Source organism: Periplaneta americana, chromosome 5 (genome assembly GCF_040183065.1).
Source record: "Periplaneta americana isolate PAMFEO1 chromosome 5, P.americana_PAMFEO1_priV1, whole genome shotgun sequence".
Taxonomy (NCBI): Eukaryota; Metazoa; Arthropoda; class Insecta; order Blattodea; family Blattidae; genus Periplaneta; species Periplaneta americana.
Genome location: NC_091121.1, coordinates 11,564,903 through 11,589,734, shown reverse-complemented (window position 1 = coordinate 11,589,734; position 24,832 = coordinate 11,564,903). Strand labels below are relative to the sequence as shown.

Genomic DNA, 24,832 nt, shown 5'->3' with positions numbered 1-24,832 from the left:
AAATTGTCACCTTATTGATTTCAGAACCTGGCTGCAGGGATGGTTTTTGTCCTGCAAAATACAAACCTTATTTGGCTTTTGCAACCTCTGCTAATGAAAATGCAATTGGTGAAGAAATTTTGTATATGATAATAGATGCCGTGTTATATTTCGGTCTGGTACTACTGATTGAGTACAATGCGTTCGCATTTGTGAATAATGCAATTATGAAATCGATCTTCAGATCCCAAGCAAGTAATGAAATTTTGGAGCAAGATGTGTGGATGGAAAAAGACCGTGTGAGTAATAAATTGAGAGGTAAGTTGTTTCCTGCAACTGATCAGCTGTAGATTTTTTTTTAGTAGGTTATTTTACGACGCTTTATCAACATCTTAGGTTATTTAGCATTTGAATGAGATGAAAGTGATAATGCCCATGAAATGAGTCCAGGGTCCAACACTGAATGTTACCCAGCATATAGGGTTGAGGGAAAACCCCGGAGAAAACCTCAAACAGATAACTTGCCCTGACCGGGAATTGAACCCGGGCCACCTAGTTTTGCGGCCAGACGCGCTAACTGTTACTCCACAGTTGTGGACATCAGCTGTAGATATTATACGAGATCTGACAATAAGGAATGAGACTGGTTTAAAAAAAACACTTTTACCTACATTTTTAACCAAATACAATGTGATCACCTTCAAAGTATATTTCACTGAAATATCTTGAAAAAAAATTTTCAAATTCCAGAACGGCCCCTGTTGACATTATACAATGTTTAAATATTATTGGTTTGTCACAGCAAGAAATAATAATAAAAAAAAATGTGAAAAGGCAATTTGGATGCCGATGTACTTGTAGATTCGGAGAGATTTCTCTCAATATAAAATTAATTTGAAAGAACACGTACTGGGAATGGATTCAGACAGATTATCATACAAATTATCATATTACAGAAATATTGCAGGTAAAAAAATGTTGGCCCAAGATTCATTGAAGAGATATATTTAAAATTGTTTTTAACTTTTATGAAACTAATACAGATTTATGGGTGTAAGTTATATATTAAGGCCTATGTGATGATGATGATGATGATGATGATGATGATGATGATGATGGTGACGACGACGACGACAGCAGAGATGATGGTGATAATTATTTTATTTAAATGTGATAGGCCTATTACATTGCAGTTAGCAAAAATTATAAATTTAGCTTATGATTTGCTTTAATTAAACATTTTTTATCTTAATAGGAAATTTTTAACCAAATACATTGTGATCACCTTCAATATTTCACTCAAATATCTTGAAAAAAATTTTTCAAATTTCCAGAACAGCCCCTGTTGACATTATACAATTTTTAAATATTATTGGTTTGTCACTCTTGGAGCAACAGTAACAAATATAAATGACACTCGGGAGGAAATTAAACGCAGAATAAATATGGGAAATGCGTGTTATTATTCGGTTGAGAAGCTTTTATCATCTAGTCTGCTGTCAAAATATCTGAAAGTTAGAATTTATAAAACAGTTATATTACCGGTTGTTCTGTATGGCTGTGAAACTTAGACTCTTACTTTGAGAGAGGGTTTTTGAGAATAAGGTTCTTAGGAAAATATTTGAGGCTAAAAGGGATGAAGTTACAGGAGAATGGAGAAAGTTACACAACGCAGAGCTGCACGCATTGTATACTTTACCTGACATAATTAGGAACATTAAATCCAGACGTTTGAGATGGGCAGGGCATGTAGCACGTATGGGCAGAAATGAATATAAAGTGTTAGTTGGGAGGCCAGAGGGGAAAATACCTTTGGGGAGGCCGAGACGTAGATGGGAAGATAATATTAAAATGGATTTGAGGGAGGTGGGATATGATGATAGAGACTGGATTAATCTTTCTCAGGATAGGGACCAATGGCTTGCTTATGTAAGGGTGGCAATGAACCTCCGGGTTCCTTAAAAGCCAGTAAGTAAGTAAGTAGTATTGGTTTGTCACAGAAAAAAAAAAAATGTGAAAAGGTAATTTGGATGCCTATGTACTTATTGATTCGGAGAAATTTCTCTCAATATAAAATTAATTTGAAAGAACACGTGCTAGGAATGGATTCAGACAGATTTTCATACAAATTATTATATTACAGAAATATTGCAGGTAAAAAAATGTTGGCCCAAGACTCATTGAAGAGAGATATATTTAAAATTGTTTTTAACTTTTATGAAATGAATACAGATTTCTGAGTGTAAGTTATATATTAAGGCCTATGTGATGATGATATGGTGGTGATAATTATTTTATTTAAATGTAATATCACATTGCAGTTAGCAAAAATTATAAATTTAGCATATGATTTGCTTTAATTAAACATTTTTTTATCTTAATAGGATATTTTTCTCGGTACCAGTATTTTAAATATTTCATTTCTTCATCAGAGTTAATCTTTTGAGAATTGCACCGTGTCCTGGAACTTGACATTTCCAACATTTCTACAGCTATCACATACAGGTTCCGTCGTCAGGACTGACAGATAAGACAAGATGGGTCACCTACTCTGTTGATCAGTCATCTGGATTAGCCCGACATAACAAGTCCAACAGAGTATAAGCAACTCCTCTGGTCTTTCTTTTTAGTGGGTTATTTTACAACGCTGTATCAACATCTCAGGTCCTCTGGTCTTTTTTAGTGGGTTATTTTACGACGCTGTATCAACATCTCAGGTTATTTAGCATTTGAATGAAATGAAGGTGATAATGCCAGTGAAATGAGTCCAGAGTCCAGCATGGTTAGTTACCCAGCATTTGCTCTTAATGGGTTGAGGGAAAACCTCAACCAAGTAACTTGTTCTGACTTATTTGGTGCTCTGATTTTCACTATTCAATATATCTGAAAATTGTGGAAATGATTATTCTTTAACTAAGAATATGGTGATGTGATTTAATGCTGTTAGATATTTGAATTCATATACCTACTATAAACTTTGTGTCAATGATTTTACGGGGATAATATTTACTTGTTACAGCATACATTGAGCAAGACGATGGCGACAGCATGCTTGTGTATGAATTAGCCAAGACTTTTAAGAGAAACTTTGCTGCAGTAAAGGGGGTTAGTTTTGGAGTAGGTCGTGGTGAATGTTTTGGGTTACTTGGAGTCAATGGTGCAGGAAAAACAACCACATTCAGGATGCTTACTGGAGATGAAGTACCTTCTGCTGGAGACGCATGGATTCCTCCTTATGGATTGACGGATGAAAGACGCAAGGTAAGAGAAATTTATACAGTTATCAAAATAACTGAATGAATCACTGATAAAAACTAAAAAATTTTAGTTCCCTAATACTTATTTACTCTTGGAAGAAAAATTAGCAGTTTTTATTTAATTTTTAAAAACTCTTTTTTCCTTGATTAGTTGACACAAAATTAAGAATTTTCAGATAAAACAGACCCCTCAAATATTTTTTAGGATATTTGAGGGGGAAGGGGGACAATTTTTTCAAGTAGAAAATTGAAATTTCTTTGTTTTAGTCCTTGGTCCACTGTTTGTATGTTACAAAAAAATGTCTTTCACTGTCTTAGTACTCCTAAAAGAACATAGAATAAGCTCATCTCTATCTTATCCCATTGAGGAAAAATGCCATTTTATTTTTTTGAAAATTTCAAACACAAAAATAAAAATTAAATGTCTTGGAATTTTAAAATTAACTTTCTTAAGCAGTAGGACGCTGTTTATAGTTCGGCAGTTTGCTACATTAATTAGCTTCAATTTGGTGTAAGAATGATGAAAATATCTCAATTCTAAGTGCACTTCATGTTAACAGTATGTTATAAAATTATGTAAAACTGAATATGGAGAAAAATATACGTCCTGAGGGTATGAAAAATTGTAAAACCAAAAACACAGCTCCTTCTTCTTCTTCTTCTTTGGCACTACGGTCCTTGTAGTCTAGCCTTGGCCTCCCTTAGGATCTTGGTCCATTCCTGTCCAACCAGAGCCTTCTGCCTCCATCTTCTCACGCCTAGAGTCCTTAAATCGTCCTCCACTCCATCCAACCATCTTAGTTTCTGTCTGCCAATATTGCGCCTGCCTTCTGGTTTTGTGTTTAGAATCTTTTTTGGTATTCTCTGATCATTCATCCTGATTACATGTCCTAACCATTCCAACCTACGGGCTTTGATTTCAGCAACAATATCTGGAGATTTATATTGAGTTTTCAGTTCTGTATTATATCTAATTCTCCAGTGCCCATGCATTCTCATATTTAGGACCATAGATTTTCCTTAGAATTTTCCTTTCCCATGTCATCAGTTGTTGTTCCATTTTCTTCGACAGAGTCCAAGTTTCACTGCCATAAAACACAATTGGAACACAGCTCCTTACTGTATGAAAAATAATACATCATACTCTATGGCCAAGTTCGAAATGTTATTACCAGTGGCGGCTCGTGGGTATTGAATTAAGGGGGGCTGCATACAAAAATAAACCAAGCAACTTACTTTATTTAAAAATTAGTTCCATGCGCCTTATCTTGTAAGTTGTGTTTAAATGAGACAGGCTCATGTTAGTAGATTTACTGGCATTTAAAAGAATCCTGCGGGACAAAATTCCGGCACACCGGCGACCGCGACCTGATATAACCCCGCAGTTGCGAGTGTCGTGAAATAAACCATAATTTAATTTTTTATATGCAGATTTGAACCTTAGAAATATCTAACTGGCGATGTTGTAGTTGGTTGTATAATATATAATACATGATACATCAATAAATGAAAAAAATAACTGAGCCAGAAATTGAATTCAGGATATTCAAGAGTACGCACCAGGGCGCTTGCCTCATTTATTGTGATGTCAGATGTTTCAGATTCCATTATGGTTTTAAAACATTCTAGCAATGGCTCCTTCTTCTCATGAACAACATTTACTGTTCTTATTTTAAATCCATCTTGTTGCCCCAGTTGATGGAATTGTCTTTGAAACACATTAATCTAATACAGACTGTGTGGAGATCGAGAGAAGAAAGCAGGGATACTGGATAAATTATCAAAAAAATATGCGAGCCTTTGTATTTTGTTTAGAGGCTCTTTCCATTATGAGATTCAACTGATGGGCACTTAATTTCACATTTCTCCTGAATTGTTAAGGTACTGAAATGAATTGACTGTAAATATTGTACAGAATTAAACATTGTTGCACTTGTTATACTCACAACATTAAAGAAAATGTATTTAAAACTGCGCGCTACAGACAAACTGCTGCAAATTTTGCAGCGCCTGGAAACTCTGGATTCACGGCAAGGGGCAGCAGGGAGGAGGGGTAAAACTAACGCGCAAACCATCCGAGACGAGACTGGCAGCTCCAGGGGAGGAACTGGCTTCACCCTATAGTCCTTGTCTCTGGTTTCGATCTGGCAGCACCAGGGGAGGAAGTGACTTCACTAACGATTGCGTGCATGTCATGAGAGCGAAATTTTTTTTTAAATTCGAGCCGCTGAATAAAGACTGTATAATAAATGTATTTCACAACATAAAACGAGACAAGAACCACAAATGTCTGGGGGTGCTGCAGCTCCGCAGCCCCTCTTCGAAAGCCGCCCCTGGTTATTACACAAAAAATATATAAAATAACGGAATGTGATGGATTGACACTTGCAGAACTGCACATCCTGTTTAAAGAATGGATGTTTCCGATCAGTATAAACTCAGCTAATTAATTAACCAAACATCATAGAGATAAAACTGATATATATATATATTTTTTTAAACTAGAAAATTGAAGCTTTCAGATGACATAAAAATAAAAATTAAAATTTTTTGAAGAAAAATTAAAATTCAAGAGTAAATGAGTATCTTAAAGTTGTAACATTACAGTTTATTAGTGATTTTTTTTTTCTTTTTTCAGTTCCTTGCGCAGATTGGCTATTGTCCACAGTTTGATGCCATAAATGAAGCTCTGACAGGTCGCGAAATGCTAGCACTCTTTGCAAATCTTCGTGGAGTTTCTACAGTAGATGTTAACAACGAAGTCAACAAGTGGATAACACAAATGGGTAAGTGATAAAAAAAATTAAAACTCTGCAAGATCTGAATATGTCTTGTAAATGTTAATGTCAAGGGAGAAACAATTAAAAGGTACGTGTTAACACATCTTTGCAAGGAAATTTGGGTCGAGTAAAATTTAATATGTGAGCTCCAAGCCTGTTGGCCACTTGTCTCACTCTGAGGTCCGATGCAGACTAGCGTCATAAAGACGCGCGTCCAATTATTTGGTTAATGCTGCGTCCCTGTGTCCACCCATCCACACGTAGCGTCATAATGATGCATTGTTCTACGTCGATTTCGCTGTCCATACTATAGCTGATAGACGCACGTGTGTACTGAAAAACAGTCAACAATGAAGTGCCAGAACGCAGCAGCCAGTGGTGATGCCACGTTCTAGCAGAAACCGCAACTAGATAATTAACGCTGCATCACCGCCGTCTATCTTTACCTGATGTTGCGTCCTGGGAACCAAGTGTGTATTGGTCACTTAGAACAATGTACTTTTAAACCGCGCATCAATGGGACGCTGCGTCACAGCATCCTTTTAACGCTAGTCTGCATCGGGCCTGATCTTTGCTGTTCCACTTTAGGAACTTTCTAGAATTACAGCAGAACCTCTATTATCCGTGGTAATGAAGGGAATGGACTGAACGGTTAATCGAAAAAATCGGATAATCCGTAGCATATTTGCGTATTTTCGCAAATTAAGTGAATAAGAGCTGAAGTTTCGTAATTTCCTCCGTTGTATTATGTTTAACACGCTAGGTAGTGGATTAGAAGATTATTATTTAAGTTCGGTTGTCAACTATGTGCTTTTAAGGGGCAAGGAAACTCCTTGTAATGGCTGTCAGCGGAAAGATAGGAATAGTAGGCCTAGATGTCTCATGTTGTAGATTTACATACTCTATAAACTTCAGTGCATCTAATTTTCAAGCATCTTGCTTTTTCGGGTGTGATCAAGTTACCTTTTGCAAATCAAGATTTCAGGTATAACTCCCTGTAAAGTTGATTTGAATAATTTCGAGGGAAAAATTGTTCCGGAGCCGGGTATCGAACCCGGGACCTTTGGTTTAACGTACCAACGCTCTACCACTGAGCTACCCGGGAACTCTAACCGACACCGATCCAATTTTTCCCTCTATATCCACAGACCTCAAAGTGGGCTGACAACCGTCAAGCAACCAACTTCGAGTGCACACTAACAATTTTTCCCTCGAAATTATTCAAATCAACTTTACAGGGAGTTATACCTGAAATCTTGATTTGCATAATACACGTCACTGTTCGTTAACAGAAAACCACAATTTAAGTCACACGGAGTTAGTGTGCACTGGAAGTTGGTTGCTTGACGGTTGTCAGCCCACTTTGAGGTCTGTGGATATAGAGGGAAAAATTGGATCGGTGTCGGTTAGAGTTCCCGGGTAGCTCAGTGGTAGAGCGTTGGTACGTTAAACCAAAGGTCCCGGGTCCGGAACAATTTTTCCCTCGAAATTATTCAAGTTACCTTTTATTTATACAATAATTGTAGGTTATTTGACTACGAGATTGGTAATCAATTTCGAATTTTAAAGAATATTCATATACGAGTATTGCAATAGTATTTAATAATCTTTGTTATTGTATGTAATTTTTGCCTGCAATAAAAATCTTTGTAATCTTTGTAAAAAAAAATGTCAAGTAGGCCTCTTGTACATACCAACAAACTGGGAAACTGAAAATATACAACACTCTATACACTTCATCCTTAATTTGTATTAAATCCCGCACAGTTGTAACATCAGTCTCGTATTCTGATGCGAGATGAGCCACAGTTTCTCTTTCCCCAAATCACTCAATTATTTGCATTTTTGTTTCGATATTTATCACAAAATGTTTTCTTTTGACACTCGTGGAATACATTTCATATAGAAGTTGTACAGTACAGCAACTGTAACAGTAGACCAAACTGGATAAGTGTTAAGGCTTGACACTCTCTAGAAAAAATACGTACTTATATAACGTACAGTAGTACTTAATGTGTTTCTGTAGCAAAAAAAAAAAAGTGAGAGAAAGATAGTCGGATAATCCTTCAATCGGGTAATAGGGTGTCGGATAATCGGGGTTTTACTGTACTGGTATATACATAAATGGGGCATGACATACATCTCCCTCCCCACAAAAGTTTCTGTATTTTTCCAAATTAGAACTTCGAAATAGAGCTTTGGATTTAACCTATTGCCTTCTGTATTTGGGGCCAGTTTACTAGAGTGTCACTCGCACAGTGCAAGGGCTTGGACCCCTTCTCTTGCGAGGACTGCAGCAGTCCCACTCAATGTCCAGGCTTTTAACATCTTCAGCGATTTTGCCCTGTTGCTGTTCTGTCATGCTTCTACTCCTCCCTTCATGTGAAAGGTACTTTCTTCGGTTCTTTCTCATGTTCACGGTAGTGGGGACAAATGAATACCTTTTCAGCAGGAGATACCAGATTCTCCAGCGGGAATGATCCCTGGCATCCCTCCCATGAATTCGCACCCTGAATACTCGACAATTGTATGTATGTATGTATGTATGTATGTATTTATTTATTTACACTGCAAGTGGGCAAGCACCCGGTGGCAGTGGTACAAACAATACTGGTATAAACAATATACAATACAATTCTACAATAGACAATACAATTATACAGTACACAATACAATTAGATACACAATACAATTAGATACACAATACAATTATATACACAATACAATTAGAATACACAATACAATTATACACAATAGTTACAATTAATAATAATATATAAAATAACCTAATTAATAAATGAACCTAATTTTACATTTCAACCCACATATATTTAGGCCCTACATAAGTTTCACATTGGTATACTGATAATAATCTTTCACTTTACAGTCATCTCACTCACTGTACTGGCACTATGACACATTTCACTGACACTTTAGAACACATTTCACTGACACTATAGAACACATTTAATTGACACTATAAATTATCACTGATCGGAACTATTCTGCACTGTAAAATCATAACTTCACTGATACAACAGTTCAAATAAGACAAACAATTACACCCTTCTTCATACTTATAAACAGAACTACATTTAAACTAAACATTTCTAGTCTAAGATCCTCTTACAAGCTATTTTTAAATAATTTACAATTCAAACCAACGGAGTAACTCGTCAGGCTAAATAAATACATGTCACCTTAAAAAATAAATACATGTCACCAATTGTGATTATTTATCCCCTCCAGGTGTCTATTGTATAGTTTCCGTATTTTATCACTTATTTTTATCAACTTTTACTAATGTTTGAATTTAAGATTCATTATTAATTTTCATTTGTTCAATTTTATTTTGATAACATACTATATTTTTGGGAAACTTACAGCAGAGTCCGTATAGGCCATTTTCTATCTGATGCTTTTCCAATTCACTGCGGGCTAAAGCAGGGAGATGCACTATCACCTTTACTTTTTAACTTCGCTCTAGAATATGCCATTAGGAAAGATCAGGATAACACAGAGGGTTTGGAATTGAACAGGTTACATCAGCTTCTTGTCTATGCGGATGACATGAATATGTTAGGAGAAAATCCACAAACAATTAGGGAAAACGCGGAAATTCTTGTTGAAGCAAGTAGAGCGATAGGGTTGGAAGTAAATCCCAAAAAGACTAAGTATATGATTATGTCTTGTACGAAATGGAACTATAAAAATTGGAGATTTATCCTTCAAAGAGGTGGAAAAATTCAAATATCTTTGAGCAACAGTAACAAATCTAAATGACACTCGGGAGGAAATTAAACGCAGAATAAATATGGGAAATGCCTGTTATTATTCGGTTGAGAAGCTTTTGTCATCTAGTCTTCTGTCAAAAAGTCTGAAAGTTAGAATTTATAAAACAGTTATATTACCGGTTGTTCTGTATGGTTGTGAAATTTGGACTCTCACTTTGAGAGAGGAACAGAGATTAAGGGTGTTTGAGAATAAGGTTCTTAGGAAAATATTTGGGGCTAAGCGGGATGAAGTTACAGGAGAATGGAGAAAGTTACACAACGCAGAACTGCACGCATTGTATTCTTCATCTGACATAATTAGGAACATAAAATCCAGACGTTTGAGATGGGCAGGACATGTAGCACGTATGGGCGAATCCAGAAATGCATATAGAGTGTTAGTTGGGAGGCCGGAGGGAAAAAGACCTTTGGGGAGGCCGAGACGTAGATGGGAAGATAATATTAAAATGGATTTGAGGGAGGTAGGATATGATGGTAGAGACTGGATTAATCTTTCTGAGGATAGGGACCGCTGGCGGGTTTATGTGAGGGCGGCAATCAACCTACGGGTTCCTTAAAAGCCAGTAAGTAAATAAGTACTATATTTTTGGATTATCTACAATATTTTGTAATAATAATAATAATAATAATAATAATAATAATAATAATAATAATAATAATAATTCTTTATTTATACTGGCAGAGTTAAGGCCATAGGGCCTTCTCTTACACTCAACCAGGTCACAAAGTATACAAGCAGTTAAAATTTAACAAAAAGTTAAAGAACAGAACAGAATACTAACATACTCATGTCTATGTGAACAGGACTTACGGAGTATGAGAACAGACAGTGTGGCACGTACAGTGGAGGAAACAAACGCAAACTGAACGCAGCCATGGCCCTGATAGGAAACCCTCCAATCATCTTCTTGGATGAACCAACCAGCGGAGTGGATCCCGTGTCCAGACGGAAGTTGTGGAACGTGATGTCTTCTGTCCAGAAGTCTGGTCAATCTATTGTTCTGACCTCTCACAGGTATGTTAAACAGTTCGACAAACAGAGTTTCCATTGTTATGTCTTGCATATTGACTCTAAACTTCAGCAGAATTTGTTTCAGCAATGGATATTTTCTTTTACTTTTATTTTCACCAAGTAAACGTTTCCCATTGATATAAATTACTTCATTATACATCTTGATTACACAACTTTTAACACTACATCATTTTTGAAAACGTATTATATATCTTTCACGTGTTAAATTTTATGTTACCTTGTTAACGTGTTTCGGCCTGCTATTGGCCATCATCAGAACTGGTTGTTGCTGATCTTGGCGCCTTTTGTTTTGTTTCCTGTGGGGGTGTGTTTATGTAGTGTAATGTGGAGTCAAAGAGTGTGTGTGTTCTGAAATTGAGTTGTGTGTTGAGAATTTCATTTGGATGTGTTTTTTGTGTTTTTATATATTTCGTATTGTTCTAGTGTGTTTAGTTTCTGGCTTTTAGGTTGGGTGATGTGTAGAATTTCCATGTCTGTGTTGATGTCTCTGTATGTGTGGTTAGCATTTGTGATGTGTTCCTCATATGTGGAAGTGTTTTGTAATTTTGTTATGGCTGTGATGTGTTCTTTGTAACGTGTTTGAAATGATCTGCCTGTCTGCCTACTTGTTCAACTACTAGATACAGAGATTTTAATTGAATAATAGTAATATGCGTTACAAGAGCGGTATGTTGAAGTTTTCATGTTCGAGGAAAAGTTTGAAAAAGCGAAACGTAGTTCAGCTTTTTAATTTCCGAGAATTGAAAGAAAACATACCACTCGTGTGTCGTACATTATTTTGTGCGAAGATCGTTTATTACATACCTGAAAGAGGAATTTCTAATTAGTTGCAATGAAATCTCCATCTTGGTTTCTGTTCAATGACGGCAAATTTGCAAAACAAAAATATCTATCTTCAACATTGTTGCTTTAAATTGTTCTATGTTTACTATACTCCAGCAGGCCATGATATACGTCTGTCTTTTTTTTCCCCCAGTCTATAAATGCGAACTTAAAACAAACGGTAAGGTTATGTAATGATTTATTTTTCATTTTAATATTTTAACAATATTATTTATATAACATTTTGCAGTAATAACATCGGCATCTGGAATCTTGTTGATTTTTTCACGGCTTCCTTAATGTTACTTGCAACACGAATGCAGTAACTTTAGTGGAGTTGTAGAGTTTACTTAATTTTTGCAAATATTTAAAAACAATAATTAACATTGCAATTTAGGTGAAATTGCAGTGGTAAGTTTCCAATTTATAATTATTACTATACTGAACGTCTCTAAAAATAATATGTTAAAAGCCTAAAGCAGTAAAATCAATATGTCACTTATGCGGTAAGAAGAGGGAAATTGTTATGTGTGTTAGGTTGGGAATACTGAATGTGTAATTTCACATTTTCTGCGGATTGGTTTTGTGCGGAAACCAAGCAAATACGCACGATCTCGCACAAAATATTGTTAGTAAGAGAATAGGAGACTTTACATTAAATACTCTCATCCTATTTGTCAATGATCAATTTGTCATAGCAAAGACAGAAAAATGATATACAATCAGATGTGCATCTGCTATGCAGTATAATACAAAAATACAGAAATGTTGCCTCTCGCAGTGCGCCTGTTATATGTGCTGAAATCCAAAGGCATTTTGTTGGGCATTGCATATGTGCTGTTCAGCTCAGTTTTTAGTGAACTATTGAAAGAATTATTCATTCGTGTGTGGTGTAGTGCAGTCTATTGTGTTTTTTCTAATTCTTTGAAAACAGGCTAAAGTGATTACTCAATTGTCTATAGTGTAATGCAAGATATTGTGTATTTTCTTAATTGTTTAGAATTATGGAATATTGCAGCAAATTTTTGTAGCTTTAAATTGTGCAAAACGGGAAAGCAAATATCAAAGTAATTTTGAACATTTTGCAAGACGACATTACTCAAGTATTTCAAAACAGTCTTTGGAGATGTCATAAATGTATTGAAGCAGATTTGAACATATTTTGTAACGCAGATGGATGCACTTGTATTTATTTTTAAGTTGTTTATTTAATATTTTCCCTGCTAAACAGGTTTTAGAAATTAAAATCACTACTGTAGAAACGGCAGCCAATTTTGCGGTAACTATGTGAAGTGTATAAGAAAAAAGGCTCTTCCTTAGTTTAATAGAATAATCATGCATTAATTACACTAGGAACTTCCTTTCACCCAACTCTTGACTCTTGAGTTTTGTGACCATAATTACAGTAGAACCCCGATTATCCGTCACCCTATTAACCGATTGTTGGATTATTCGTCTGTCATTCTCTCCTGTTATTGTTGCAGAAAAAATATTGAGTACTGCACAATACATTAGTACGTACTTTTTTTCATAGAAAGTGATATTACAAGCCATTTCCCTTACACATTATGATCTACTGTTTAAGTGACCAGTTTAATTTCTCTGCAAAACGTCTTCCAAAAGTGCCAAAAGTATACATTTCTGCTAAATATCGAAGGAAAGTGCATATAATTGAGTGGTTTTGGAAAAGAAGAACTGTGGTTCATCTCACATCGGAATACGAGATTGGAGTTATAACTGTGCGAGATTTAATAAAAAACAAGGATAAAGTGTATAAATGACTTCAATCTATAACATGAGACCTATACTTTTCCTCGATTCTTAGAAACCCGTCATTAATTCATTCATTCATAGTGTTCTGTCACTGCAAACCCAGCATTCTCCAGTCTTTTTTATTTTCTGCCTTCCTCTTAGTCTCCGCATATGATCCATACTTAATGTCTTCTATTTTGTTGTTGTTGTTGGTGTTGGTGTTGTTTTCTAATGCCAGGCGTTTGACAATAAAGTCATTTGACCTCTTGCACTCCAATATTTTTTCAAAGATATTATCATGATCAGCCAATGAAGCACAGATTTTGAGATGTTCCGAATACATTTCTTGGTTTGAGTTGCACAATGGGCAGTTAGGGGACTGATATATTCCAATTCTATGCAGGTGTTTGGCCTAACAATCATGGCCTGTTGCCAATCTAAATGCAGCTACAGAAGATTTTCGTGGTAAATCGGGAATTAACTGTGGATTATGATGCAGGGAGTTCCATTTTTTCCCTTGGGATTGAGTTATCAAATTTTGTTTGTTGAAGTCTAAGTATGTAGATTTAATAAATCTCTTCACAGAGTAATACGTAGATTTAGTAACAGGTCTGTAAGTAGCAGTGCTGCCCTTCTTTGCTAAAGCATCTGCATTCTCGTTTCCCAGGATTCCACAGTGGGATGGTATCCATTGGAATACAATTCTTTTATTGAGTGATATTAATTGAGAGAGCATTTTAGTTATTTCTGCTGTTTGAGATGAAGGTGTGTGTTTAGAGACGATTGATAGAATAGCTGCTTTGGAGTCTGACAATATACGAGGGGGATCCAGGAAATAACGACCGTTCACGCATACCCGCCGCAGCTGACTCCCCTTCCTTGTTTGAAGGTCAACTGGCTTCCTTAACATGTGTTCTCATAATGTTGTGAGTACTGGTTGCAACAAGTCGCCATTGTGCATTTTGTGTTACTTCAAAATGAACGACGTGATTGATAATCCCGTCGACTGTGAGGTGAGGAGTGTGATTCAATTTTTAATGCCCGACATTTGAAACCTGCAGAAATTTACCGGCAATTGAAAGAAGTGTATGGTGATACTGTAATGAATGAAAGAAATGTGAGAAAATGGTGCGAAATGTTCAACAATGGGCGAACAAATGTCCACGATGAAACTCGACCCGGACGCCCATCACTCATCACAGAAGACTAAAGTGAACGACAGAATCTTGCAAGACAGGCGCACATCACTCGACGAATTGCATATTGGCTTTCCTGACATTTCTCGTTCTTTGCTTGGTGAAATTGTGTCGCAACATCTTGGCTACCACAAAATCTGTGCCCGCCCGCACACTGCTGCTTCAACTCGAGAATTACTGGATCAATTCGGTTGGGAAATCTTTGATCATCCGCCCTATAGTCCAGACCTTGCTCCTATCGATTTTCACCTTTTCACTAAGCTGAAAGACTTTCTGGGTGGTACGCGTTTTGGAAGTGATGAAGAGTTGAAGAAGACAGTGAACACCTGGCTTAATGAACTGGCGACAGAGGAGTATAACACGGGAATTCTAAAGCTAGTGAACAGATACGACAAATGTTTAAATGTAGGTGGTGATTATGTAGAGAAGTAAAGGAAGCTTCAGTTATGTAATGGACTTTGTTTTTTCAAATAAATATATATTTTTTTAATTATTACAACAAAACGGTCGTTATTTCCTGGATCCCCCTCGTAACTGCATTCCTAAGGATAAAGTGTATAAATGACTTCAATCTATAACATGAGACCTATACTTTTCCTCGACTCTTAGAAACCCGTCATTAATTCATTCATTCATTCATAGTGTTCTGTCACTGCAAACCCAGCATTCTCCAGTCTTTTTTATTTTCTGCCTTCCCCTTAGTTTCCGCATATGATCTATACTTAATGCCTTTTTATTATTCGATATCTTCTTCTGGCCCGAAATCTTCTCCTGTGCACCATTCCTTCCAGTGAATCTTTCAATAGGCAGTTTCTTCTCAGCCAGTGATCCAGCCAATTCATTTTTCTCTTCCTGATCAGTTTCAGCATCATTCTTTCTTCACCCACTCTTTCCAACAGAGTTATCATACTTAAAAGTTCTGATACAGTATCTAATGTGTTAAAACACATGACCACAGAGAAAATTATGAAACTGAAATATGTTGTTGTTGTTTTCTAATGCCAGGCGTTTGACAATAAAGTCATTTGACCTCTTGCACTCCAATATTTTTCAAAGATATTATCATGACTAGCAACTGAAGCACAGATTTTGAGGTGTTCCGAATCCATTTCTTGGTTAAATGGCAAGTTGTAGCCGATTTAAGTGAACACCATATTTTAACGTTTTGGTGGCTACTTCATTCACACACAACCCCCAGAATGTCTGGAGGACCACACCTGCTGTTGGTGGATGGTTCCATTGGACCTAGCTGGGAGATCTTGTTGATCACCAGCTTTCCCTCCTTAAGGCACTGGAGGACGATTTTAGTGCCATAGCAGGTCAGCACTAAGAACAGAAAAGTAGAAAGGAGAGGAAGGAAAGGGAAATGAATCCCTAGGCCTCGAATGCTCTAATGCCGTTGGGGTCGAAGAAAGTAAGAGTTCAGTCAGAGGACTGGATAGGAAAGGGTAAAGAGGGAATTAGGTATTGGATAGAGGAAAATTATACAAAATTCAGTCATTAACTCATCAAGCTGACCAGTGCTAATGGATGAGTAGCCCCACCCTTTAGTTCAGCTCGTAAAACTATGCTTACTAACAGCTGCACCACGGGAAGGTAGGGATGGGACATTGGGTATTTGTCCAGGTTGGTTCCTTAAAGCCTTCAATGGGAAGGATTAATGGCTCTCCCCCCTGTATCCGACAGATACCCTTTTGCAGCCAAATATGCAACACTTAACTTATGAAAGTCTTCTATGGTACGGATTATCCGATTTTCTCGATTAACCGTTCAGCCCACACCCTTCATTACCACAGATAATAGAGGCTCTACTGTATTGATAACATATTCTGAATTCCAGCATGGAGGAATGTGAGGCACTGTGTAACAGGCTGGCCATCATGGTGGGCGGACAGTTTATGTGCATGGGGAGCACCCAGTACCTCAAGCAGAAGTATGGACAAGGCTTTACTGTAGTGGTGAAATTGAAAGCCGGAAGTAGTTTGGAGGCTGTGTCCAGTTTGAAGAATGAAATTGAAAACAGCTTCAACCCCGGCTGTATCCTCAAAGATGAACACCAGGTAAGTAAAATATTTCCCAGTTCTGACTCCATTAGTATTTATCATACTATTATGAATTTATTAATTTGTCCTACAGAATAATCTCTGTAATGTTGACAATTAATATTTGAGGAGAAAAATTCGCTCCGGCGCCGGGGATCGAACCCGGGTCCTTGGTTCTACGTGCTGTAGATTGAATTCGGCGTAGCTCAGTGGTCAGAGCGCTTGTTACGTAGAACCAAGGACCCGGGTTCGATCCCCAGTGCCGGAGCGAATTTTTTTCCTCAAATATTAATTGTCAACATTACAGAGATTATTCTGTAGGACAAATTAATATTCTCATAGCCAGCAGCGCATCATAACTGCGGAATCCCGGCCAAATAAGTCACTCCACTGAGTCCGCTCGTAGTATAATGGCAGTTGACATTGGACATATACGTCAACATATATGCCTAACTTGGAGTCAGGCCACAAAGGGAAACACTGAAGGAAGAAGATTCGATCCGGTGTTTTGGATTGAATTCGGCGTAGCTCAGTGGTCAGAGCACTTGGTACGTAGAACCAAGGACCCGGGTTCGATCCCCAGTGCCGTAGCGAATTTTTCTCCTCAAATATTAATTGTCAACATTACAGAGATTATTCTGTAGGACAAATTAATAAATCCATAATATTCTCATAGCCAGCAGTGCATCATAACTGCGGAATCCCGGCCAAATAAGTCACTCCACTGAGTGCGCTCCTAGTATAATGGCAGTTGACATTGGACATATACGTCAACATATATGCCTAACTTGGAGTCAGGCCACAAAGGGAAACACTGAAGGAGGAAGATTCGATCCGGTGTTGTGGATTGAATTCGGCGTAGCTCAGTGGTCAGAGCGCTTGGTACGTAGAACCAAGGACCCGGGTTCGATCCCCAGCGCTGGAGAGAATTTTTCTCCTCAAATATTAATTTATCATACTTCCTAGTTTGATTTTCATTTCTGTTTAATTAATTATTTCATTGATCATAGCACAACGTTCTTTGAAACCGTCCACTCTTTCAGTGCTAATATGTTTACATTTCTACCATCACATATTGAAGACTAATCTTCCACGTTTCAAGAAATTGAGCTGACCTGTATCCTTCTTGAAACTTCTTATCTCTCAGTGTTCTCAATATGGATAATATTAAAATGGATTTGAGGGAGATGGGATATGATAATAGAGACTGGATTAATCTTGCACAGGATAGGGACCGATGGCAGGCTTATGTGAGGGTGGCAATGAACCTTCGGGTTCCTTAAAAGCCATTTGTAAGTAACTATTATTTAGAATAACTACGTAATTTTTTTTTTGTCCAATGTCACCAGATTGTTATTTGACATTTCTGGTCTCTCCTGGCAATGGCTTATCTGATTATGAAGTGCCAGGAGATGTCTTAAACCTAAGCCTAACCTAATTTCCAGACCATGGACGAACACAGGAAAACATTCCTATGGTCTAACCGGGAATCGAGCCCGGGACCTCATGAACTATAGTCAGAAGCTCTGACCACTAGCCCATGAGGCTGGTCACTGTGTTATTTCTATGTTCACAAAATTGGACAGTTAAATGGTCTATGTTTCTCGGCACTAGTGACATCTATGAGCCACACCTTAGAGTTAGGGCAAACAGTGGCAAGTAAAGAGCCCTGTAATATCAGAAGACAGAACATAACTTACTTTTCTAAAATAAATTTATAAATCTTCTCGCCATTCGTGAGCTGCCACAAGGGACAAAGAGTACTTAACCATAGAAATTTTTACAAGTTCATTGAACCATTGATTTTGTTTTAACAATGAAACTCCAGCAAGTACATAGCTGCAAATAATTTTTTGAGATTAGTGGAAATATAGCTATTTTTAGAGAGGTGTTATAAAAAAAGTAAAGAATGCTACTGAACTTAGTTTGATTTCGAATAGAGGTGATGCTTCAGGAGAGCAATTGATCCTTTCAATGCAGCTAAAGTTACAATCGGAATAATAGATGTAGGTATTCCAAGCCTCTTAAACACATCTTTCATGAAGAGAGTAGCGGTAACTCTTGCTCCAACCAGAAGTCCGATTTCTTCAAGCTCTCTTAACTGGTATTTTTTGAGGTAATATGGAATGATAGGATTGCAGATATTCTTTTTTTCCTTATCCACTTCAGCTGGCTGTTCCTCATCCGTTTCGAAACGCAAAGTGGTATCAATTATGAATCCAGATCTTGTAGATTCCTTGAAAGCTATTATATCTATGCGCCGTGTAGTGCCAGTGATGGAGAGACCATGTACTTCTTCAAAGATGTTGTAATCGGCATCTTTAAGGGCAGTGGCTATAATTGATCGTACTTGGTGGTGTCTAGCGTTTCGCAGACCTTCGCCGTGCGGACAGGATCCCAGGATGTGTGCAAGAGTTTCAACCTCGTTGTGGCAATGCCTACAACGGTTGCCCTGAGATCTTCCCGGCACAGCACGTACTGCAGCAACATTTCCAACCATTTTAATGCCATTACGCCATTCGCTGTTGGAGAGTCCTTCGTGTTTACAAATCCATTTGTTGGCACCAGGATATTGTTTAAATAAAACTACGCCTTTCCTTTTCTGTGGATGACGACACCAAATATCAAATTCTCTGTTCCTCAGAAGGTTACGAATCTTTGTAGCATTTAAGAAACGTTCATTCTTACACTGGATGAGCAGAACTTCACTATACATCCACACAGTATCATTGCTGTCAATTACATACGTTGGATAAAAAGTAATGGCAACACTGCCGTCACGTGACGATGGTGCATTCGAGAGTTGCCAGCTGTGTGGACATAAACAAGGACTGTTAGATGAGTTAGTGCAGCCAGTGGCGACAGTACTCTGTCAATCTACTGCAGTGTGTAGAACGTTCACTTTCATAGGGATAGTGGGAGTGCCCTAAGACCATGTTTACAAAACTAGAGCAACGTTCCTGGGTCAAAATTGAAGTAGCACGAGGTCGTAGTGCACAAGAATGTTTTCAGGCACTGCATGAAGCATATGCCGATGCAGCGTTGCCATATCGCACAGTGGCACGATGGGTTAAAGTGTTCTGGGAAGGCAGGGATGCCGTTCAGGACAACCTCCATACAGGACGACCCCACGTGGAGGACAACACAGTTCAACTCCTTGCTTCCCTGTTGGATGCTGATCGCCGATGGACTGCTCGTGAGTTAGCAGCTGAAGTCGGAGTATGTCACAAAATTGTGCTCCACATTCTGCAAGACATTCTGGGTTACCGAGGTTTAACAATGGCACCGCTATTCAGTCGCACAGGCCTTGTTGGACCGGTACCAAAGGAAAGATGACGACTTTCTTGGACGAATCGTCGCTATGGATGAAACCTGGGCTCGCTCATACGAACCGAACAAACTTGAAACGTCAATCGAATGAATGGAAGCATCTAGGTTCTTCTCGTCCGAAGAAAGTGCGCCCTACACAAAGTGCTGTGAAGGTGATGTTCATTGTGGCGTATGACATTGATGGGGTAATACTGCACCACGCTGTACCTCCAAGGCAGACGGCAAACGCGGACTACTGGAACATCCACCGTACTCACCCGATATGATCCATGCGATTACGATCTTTTCACCAAAGTGAAAGAACCACTGCGAGGGACCCGGTACAATACCAGAGATGAACTTATCCGTGCTTTAGGGCGGTCAATACGGAACATCAACAAAGATGGACGCACTGATGGTGTACGACGCCTTCCAAACATTTGGCAAAAGGTAATAAATAAGGGGGGCGACTATATAGGATGTACGTAAATGTTGTACCCCCGTGAATAAAGCCATGTCAGAAATATCGAAATGTTGCCTTTACTTTTTATCCAATCTTAGTATATTAAAACTAAAGTACACTGCAGTTATGTGCATGAAGAAAACGTACATGTACATTTCTTGTGTTGGTACGCCTACTGATAGAGAACATTCTCCTTAGCAGTATAGCCAAGTTTTGCTCACTTTGTATAAAAAAGATTTTTAAGAGCATCTGTGCATTAACCTGTTTATTTACTTTTATGGGCATCTTACTAATAGAGACTACTAAAGATAATTATGTGTTTTTTTTAGGGAATGCTACATTATCACGTGACGAACCCGAACACGCCATGGAAGCATCTGTTTAACACGATGGAGCACATAAAACGGAACTTTGTGTTTGTGGAAGATTACACCATCAGCGAGACTACATTGGAACAAGTGTTCCTGTCCTTTGCGAAGACTCAAGTTGTGTTGTTGCCTCCGATTTATGTGACTTAATTCATCAGTGTTCGCCAGTGATCTTCTCAACTGAAAGTCTGTTTTATATGTTCATTGCAAATAAGGCCACTTTGAAGGTGAAACGTTTTTGCACATGACATTCGAGAAATCTTGTTCCAATAGACAGATTAGAACAACATTAACAAGGTTCTACTGAATTTAGGCTGTGTAACAATCATTATCATATTTATAACAACAGTATAAATTTATATTTATGTATACATATAATTTAAGTTAATGCTTTTTGTGTGTTTATAGTCCTATACCAATATATTATCATTATTTATTACCGTACTAGTATTTATTTACTTCAGCAATATTCTTCCTACCCTCTATTTCTCCACTTTTTTTTTAGTTGGTTATTTAACGACGCTGTATCAACTATGAGGTTATTTAGCGTCGATGATATTGCTGATAGCGAGAGAGTATTTGGAGAGATGAGGCCGAGGATTCGCCATAGATTACCTGCCATTCACCTTATGGTTGTGGTAATCAGCCCAAGTGGGGATCGAACCCGCGCGCAACTTCAGACCGTCAGGTAAGTGCTCCACTTCTCCCTGTGTGACATCCATTCAGCTATGCTTTAGACTACCCCACACTCTCTGGATTTTAGGTTAGATTAGGTAGGTTGGGTTAGGTTAAGTTAGGTTAGATTGGGTTAGGTTAAGTTAGATTAGATTGGGTAGGTTGGGTTAGGTTAAGTTAGATTAGGTTGGGTTAGGTTAGTCTAGTTTGAGTCAGGTTGGATTAGGTTAGTCTGCTTTGAGGTAGGTTAGGTTGGATTAGGTTGGTTTACGTTGAGTTAGATTAGGTTGTGTTACGTTAGTCTAGGTTAAGTAGGTAATGTTAGTCTAGGTTAGGTTAAGTTTGGTTAGGTTGGGTCTAAGTTGAGTTAGATTAAGTTGAATTATGTTAATATAGGTTCAGTTAGATTAGGTTGGGTTAGGTTAGTCTAAGTTGAGTTAGATAAAGTTGGGTTAGGTTAGATGGGTTAGATTAGATTAGCTTAGGTTGTGTTCGGTTAATCTAGTTGAAGTTAGGTTAGGTTAGGTTAGTCTAAGTTGAGTTAGATAAAGTTGGGTTAAGTTAGATGGGTTAGATTAGATTAGCTTAGGTTGTGTTCGGTTAATCTAGTTGAAGTTAGGTTAGGTTAGGTTAGTCTAAGTTGAGTTAGATAAAGTTGGGTTAGGTTAGATGGGTTAGATTAGATTAGCTTAGGTTGTGTTCGGTTAATATAGTTGAAGTTAGGTTAAGTTAGGTTAGTCTAAGTTGAGTTAGATAAAGTTGGGTTAGGTTAGATGGGTTAGATTAGATTAACTTAGGTTGTGTTCGGTTAATCTAGTTGAAGTTAGGTTGGGTTAGGTTAGATGGGTTAGATTAGATTAGCTTAGGTTGTGTTCGGTTAATCTAGTTGAAGTTAGGTTAAGTTAGGTTAGTCTAAGTTGAGTTAGATAAAGTTGGGTTAGGTTAGATGGGTTAGATTAGATTAGCTTAGGTTGTGTTCGGTTAATCTAGTTGAAGTTAGGTTAGGTTAGTCTAAGTTGAGATAAAGTTGGGTTAGGTTAGATGAGTTAGATTAGATTAGGTTAGGTTGTGTTCGGTTAATCTAGTTGAAGTTAGGTTAAGTTAGGTTAGTCTAAGTTGAGTTAGATAAAGTTGGGTTAGGTTAGATGGGTTAGATTAGATTAGCTTAGGTTGTGTTCGGTTAATCTAGTTGAAGTTAGGTTAGGTTAGTCTAAGTTGGGTTAGGTTAGATGGGTTAGATTAGATTAGCTTAGGTTGTGTTCGGTTAATCTAGTTGAAGTTAGGTTAAGTTAGGTTAGTCTAAGTTGAGTTAGATAAAGTTGGGTTAGGTTAGATGGGTTAGATTAGATTAGCTTAGGTTGTGTTCGGTTAATCTAGTTGAAGTTAGGTTAGGTTAAGTTAGATGGGTTAGATTAGATTAGCTTAGGTTGTGTTCGGTTAATCTAGTTGAAGTTAGGTTAGGTTAGGTTAGTCTAAGTTGAGTTAGATAAAGTTGGGTTAGGTTAGATGGGTTAGATTAGATTAGCTTAGGTTGTGTTCGGTTAATATAGTTGAAGTTAGGTTAGGTTAGGTTAGTCTAAGTTGAGTTACATAAAGTTGGGTTGAGTTAGATGAGTTAGATTAGATTAGCTTAGGTTGTGTTCGGTTAATCTAGTTGAAGTTAGGTTAAGTTAGGTTAGTCTAAGTTGAGTTAGATAAAGGTGGGTTAGGTTAGATGGGTTAGATTAGATTAGCTTAGGTTGTGTTCGGTTAATCTAGTTGAAGTTAGGTTGGGTTAGGTTAGATGGGTTAGATTAGATTAGCTTAGGTTGTGTTCGGTTAATATAGTTGAAGTTAGGTTAGGTTAGGTTAGTCTAAGTTGAGTTAGATAAAGTTGGGTTAGGTTAGATGGGTTAGATTAGATTAGCTTAGGTTGTGTTCGGTTAATATAGTTGAAGTTAGGTTAGGTTAGGTTAGTCTAAGTTGAGTTACATAAAGTTGGGTTGAGTTAGATGAGTTAGATTAGATTAGCTTAGGTTGTGTTCGGTTAATCTAGTTGAAGTTAGGTTAAGTTAGGTTAGTCTAAGTTGAGTTAGATAAAGTTGGGTTAGGTTAGATGGGTTAGATTAGATTAGCTTAGGTTGTGTTCGGTTAATATAGTTGAAGTTAGGTTAGGTTAGGTTAGTCTAAGTTGAGTTACATAAAGTTGGGTTAGGTTAGATGGGTTAGATTAGATTAGCTTAGGTTGTGTTCGGTTAATATAGTTGAAGTTAGGTTAGGTTAGGTTAGTCTAAGTTGAGTTACATAAAGTTGGGTTGAGTTAGATGAGTTAGATTAGATTAGCTTAGGTTGTGTTCGGTTAATCTAGTTGAAGTTAGGTTAAGTTAGGTTAGTCTAAGTTGAGTTAGATAAAGTTGGGTTAGGTTAGATGGGTTAGATTAGATTAGCTTAAGTTGTGTTCGGTTAATCTAGTTGAAGTTAGGTTGGGTTAGGTTAGATGGGTTAGATTAGATTAGCTTAGGTTGTGTTCGGTTAATATAGTTGAAGTTAGGTTAGGTTAGGTTAGTCTAAGTTGAGTTAGATAAAGTTGGGTTAGGTTAGATGGGTTAGATTAGATTAGCTTAGGTTGTGTTCGGTTAATATAGTTGAAGTTAGGTTAGGTTAGGTTAGTCTAAGTTGAGTTACATAAAGTTGGGTTAGGTTAGATGGGTTAGATTAGATTAGCTTAGGTTGTGTTCGGTTAATATAGTTGAAGTTAGGTTAGGTTAGGTTAGTCTAAGTTGAGTTACATAAAGTTGGGTTAGGTTAGATGGGTTAGATTAGATTAGCTTAGGTTGTGTTCGGTTAATCTAGTTGAAGTTAGGTTAAGTTAGGTTAGTCTAAGTTGAGTTAGATAAAGTTGGGTTAGGTTAGATGGGTTAGATTAGATTAGCTTAGGTTGTGTTCGGTTAATATAGTTGAAGTTAGGTTAGGTTAGGTTAGTCTAAGTTGAGTTACATAAAGTTGGGTTAGGTTAGATGGGTTAGATTAGATTAGCTTAGGTTGTGTTCGGTTAATATAGTTGAAGTTAGGTTAGGTTAGGTTAGTCTAAGTTGAGTTACATAAAGTTGGGTTGAGTTAGATGAGTTAGATTAGATTAGCTTAGGTTGTGTTCGGTTAATCTAGTTGAAGTTAGGTTAAGTTAGGTTAGTCTAAGTTGAGTTAGATAAAGTTGGGTTAGGTTAGATGGGTTAGATTAGATTAGCTTAGGTTGTGTTCGGTTAATCTAGTTGAAGTTAGGTTGGGTTAGGTTAGATGGGTTAGATTAGATTAGCTTAGGTTGTGTTCGGTTAATCTAGTTGAAGTTAGGTTAAGTTAGGTTAGTCTAAGTTGAGTTAGATAAA

The 24,832-nt window shown here is 37.4% G+C and overlaps 1 protein-coding gene across 3 annotated transcripts in view; it reads left to right on the top strand.

The window, feature by feature from the left end:
- The window catches only part of LOC138699463 (phospholipid-transporting ATPase ABCA3-like), a 92,381-nt gene extending 71,142 nt beyond the window's left edge, over positions 1–21,239 (top strand). For all 3 annotated transcript variants that reach the window (XM_069825358.1, XM_069825357.1, XM_069825356.1), the window contains 6 exons: positions 25–297; positions 2,999–3,240; positions 5,875–6,022; positions 10,615–10,825; positions 16,454–16,673; positions 20,757–21,239. In XM_069825358.1, the coding sequence (XP_069681459.1) occupies positions 25–297; positions 2,999–3,240; positions 5,875–6,022; positions 10,615–10,825; positions 16,454–16,673; positions 20,757–20,945 (1,283 nt within the window). In that variant the 3' untranslated portion in view covers positions 20,946–21,239. The remainder of the gene's footprint in view (positions 1–24; positions 298–2,998; positions 3,241–5,874; positions 6,023–10,614; positions 10,826–16,453; positions 16,674–20,756) is intronic.
- The last annotated feature ends 3,593 nt before the right edge of the window (positions 21,240–24,832 follow it).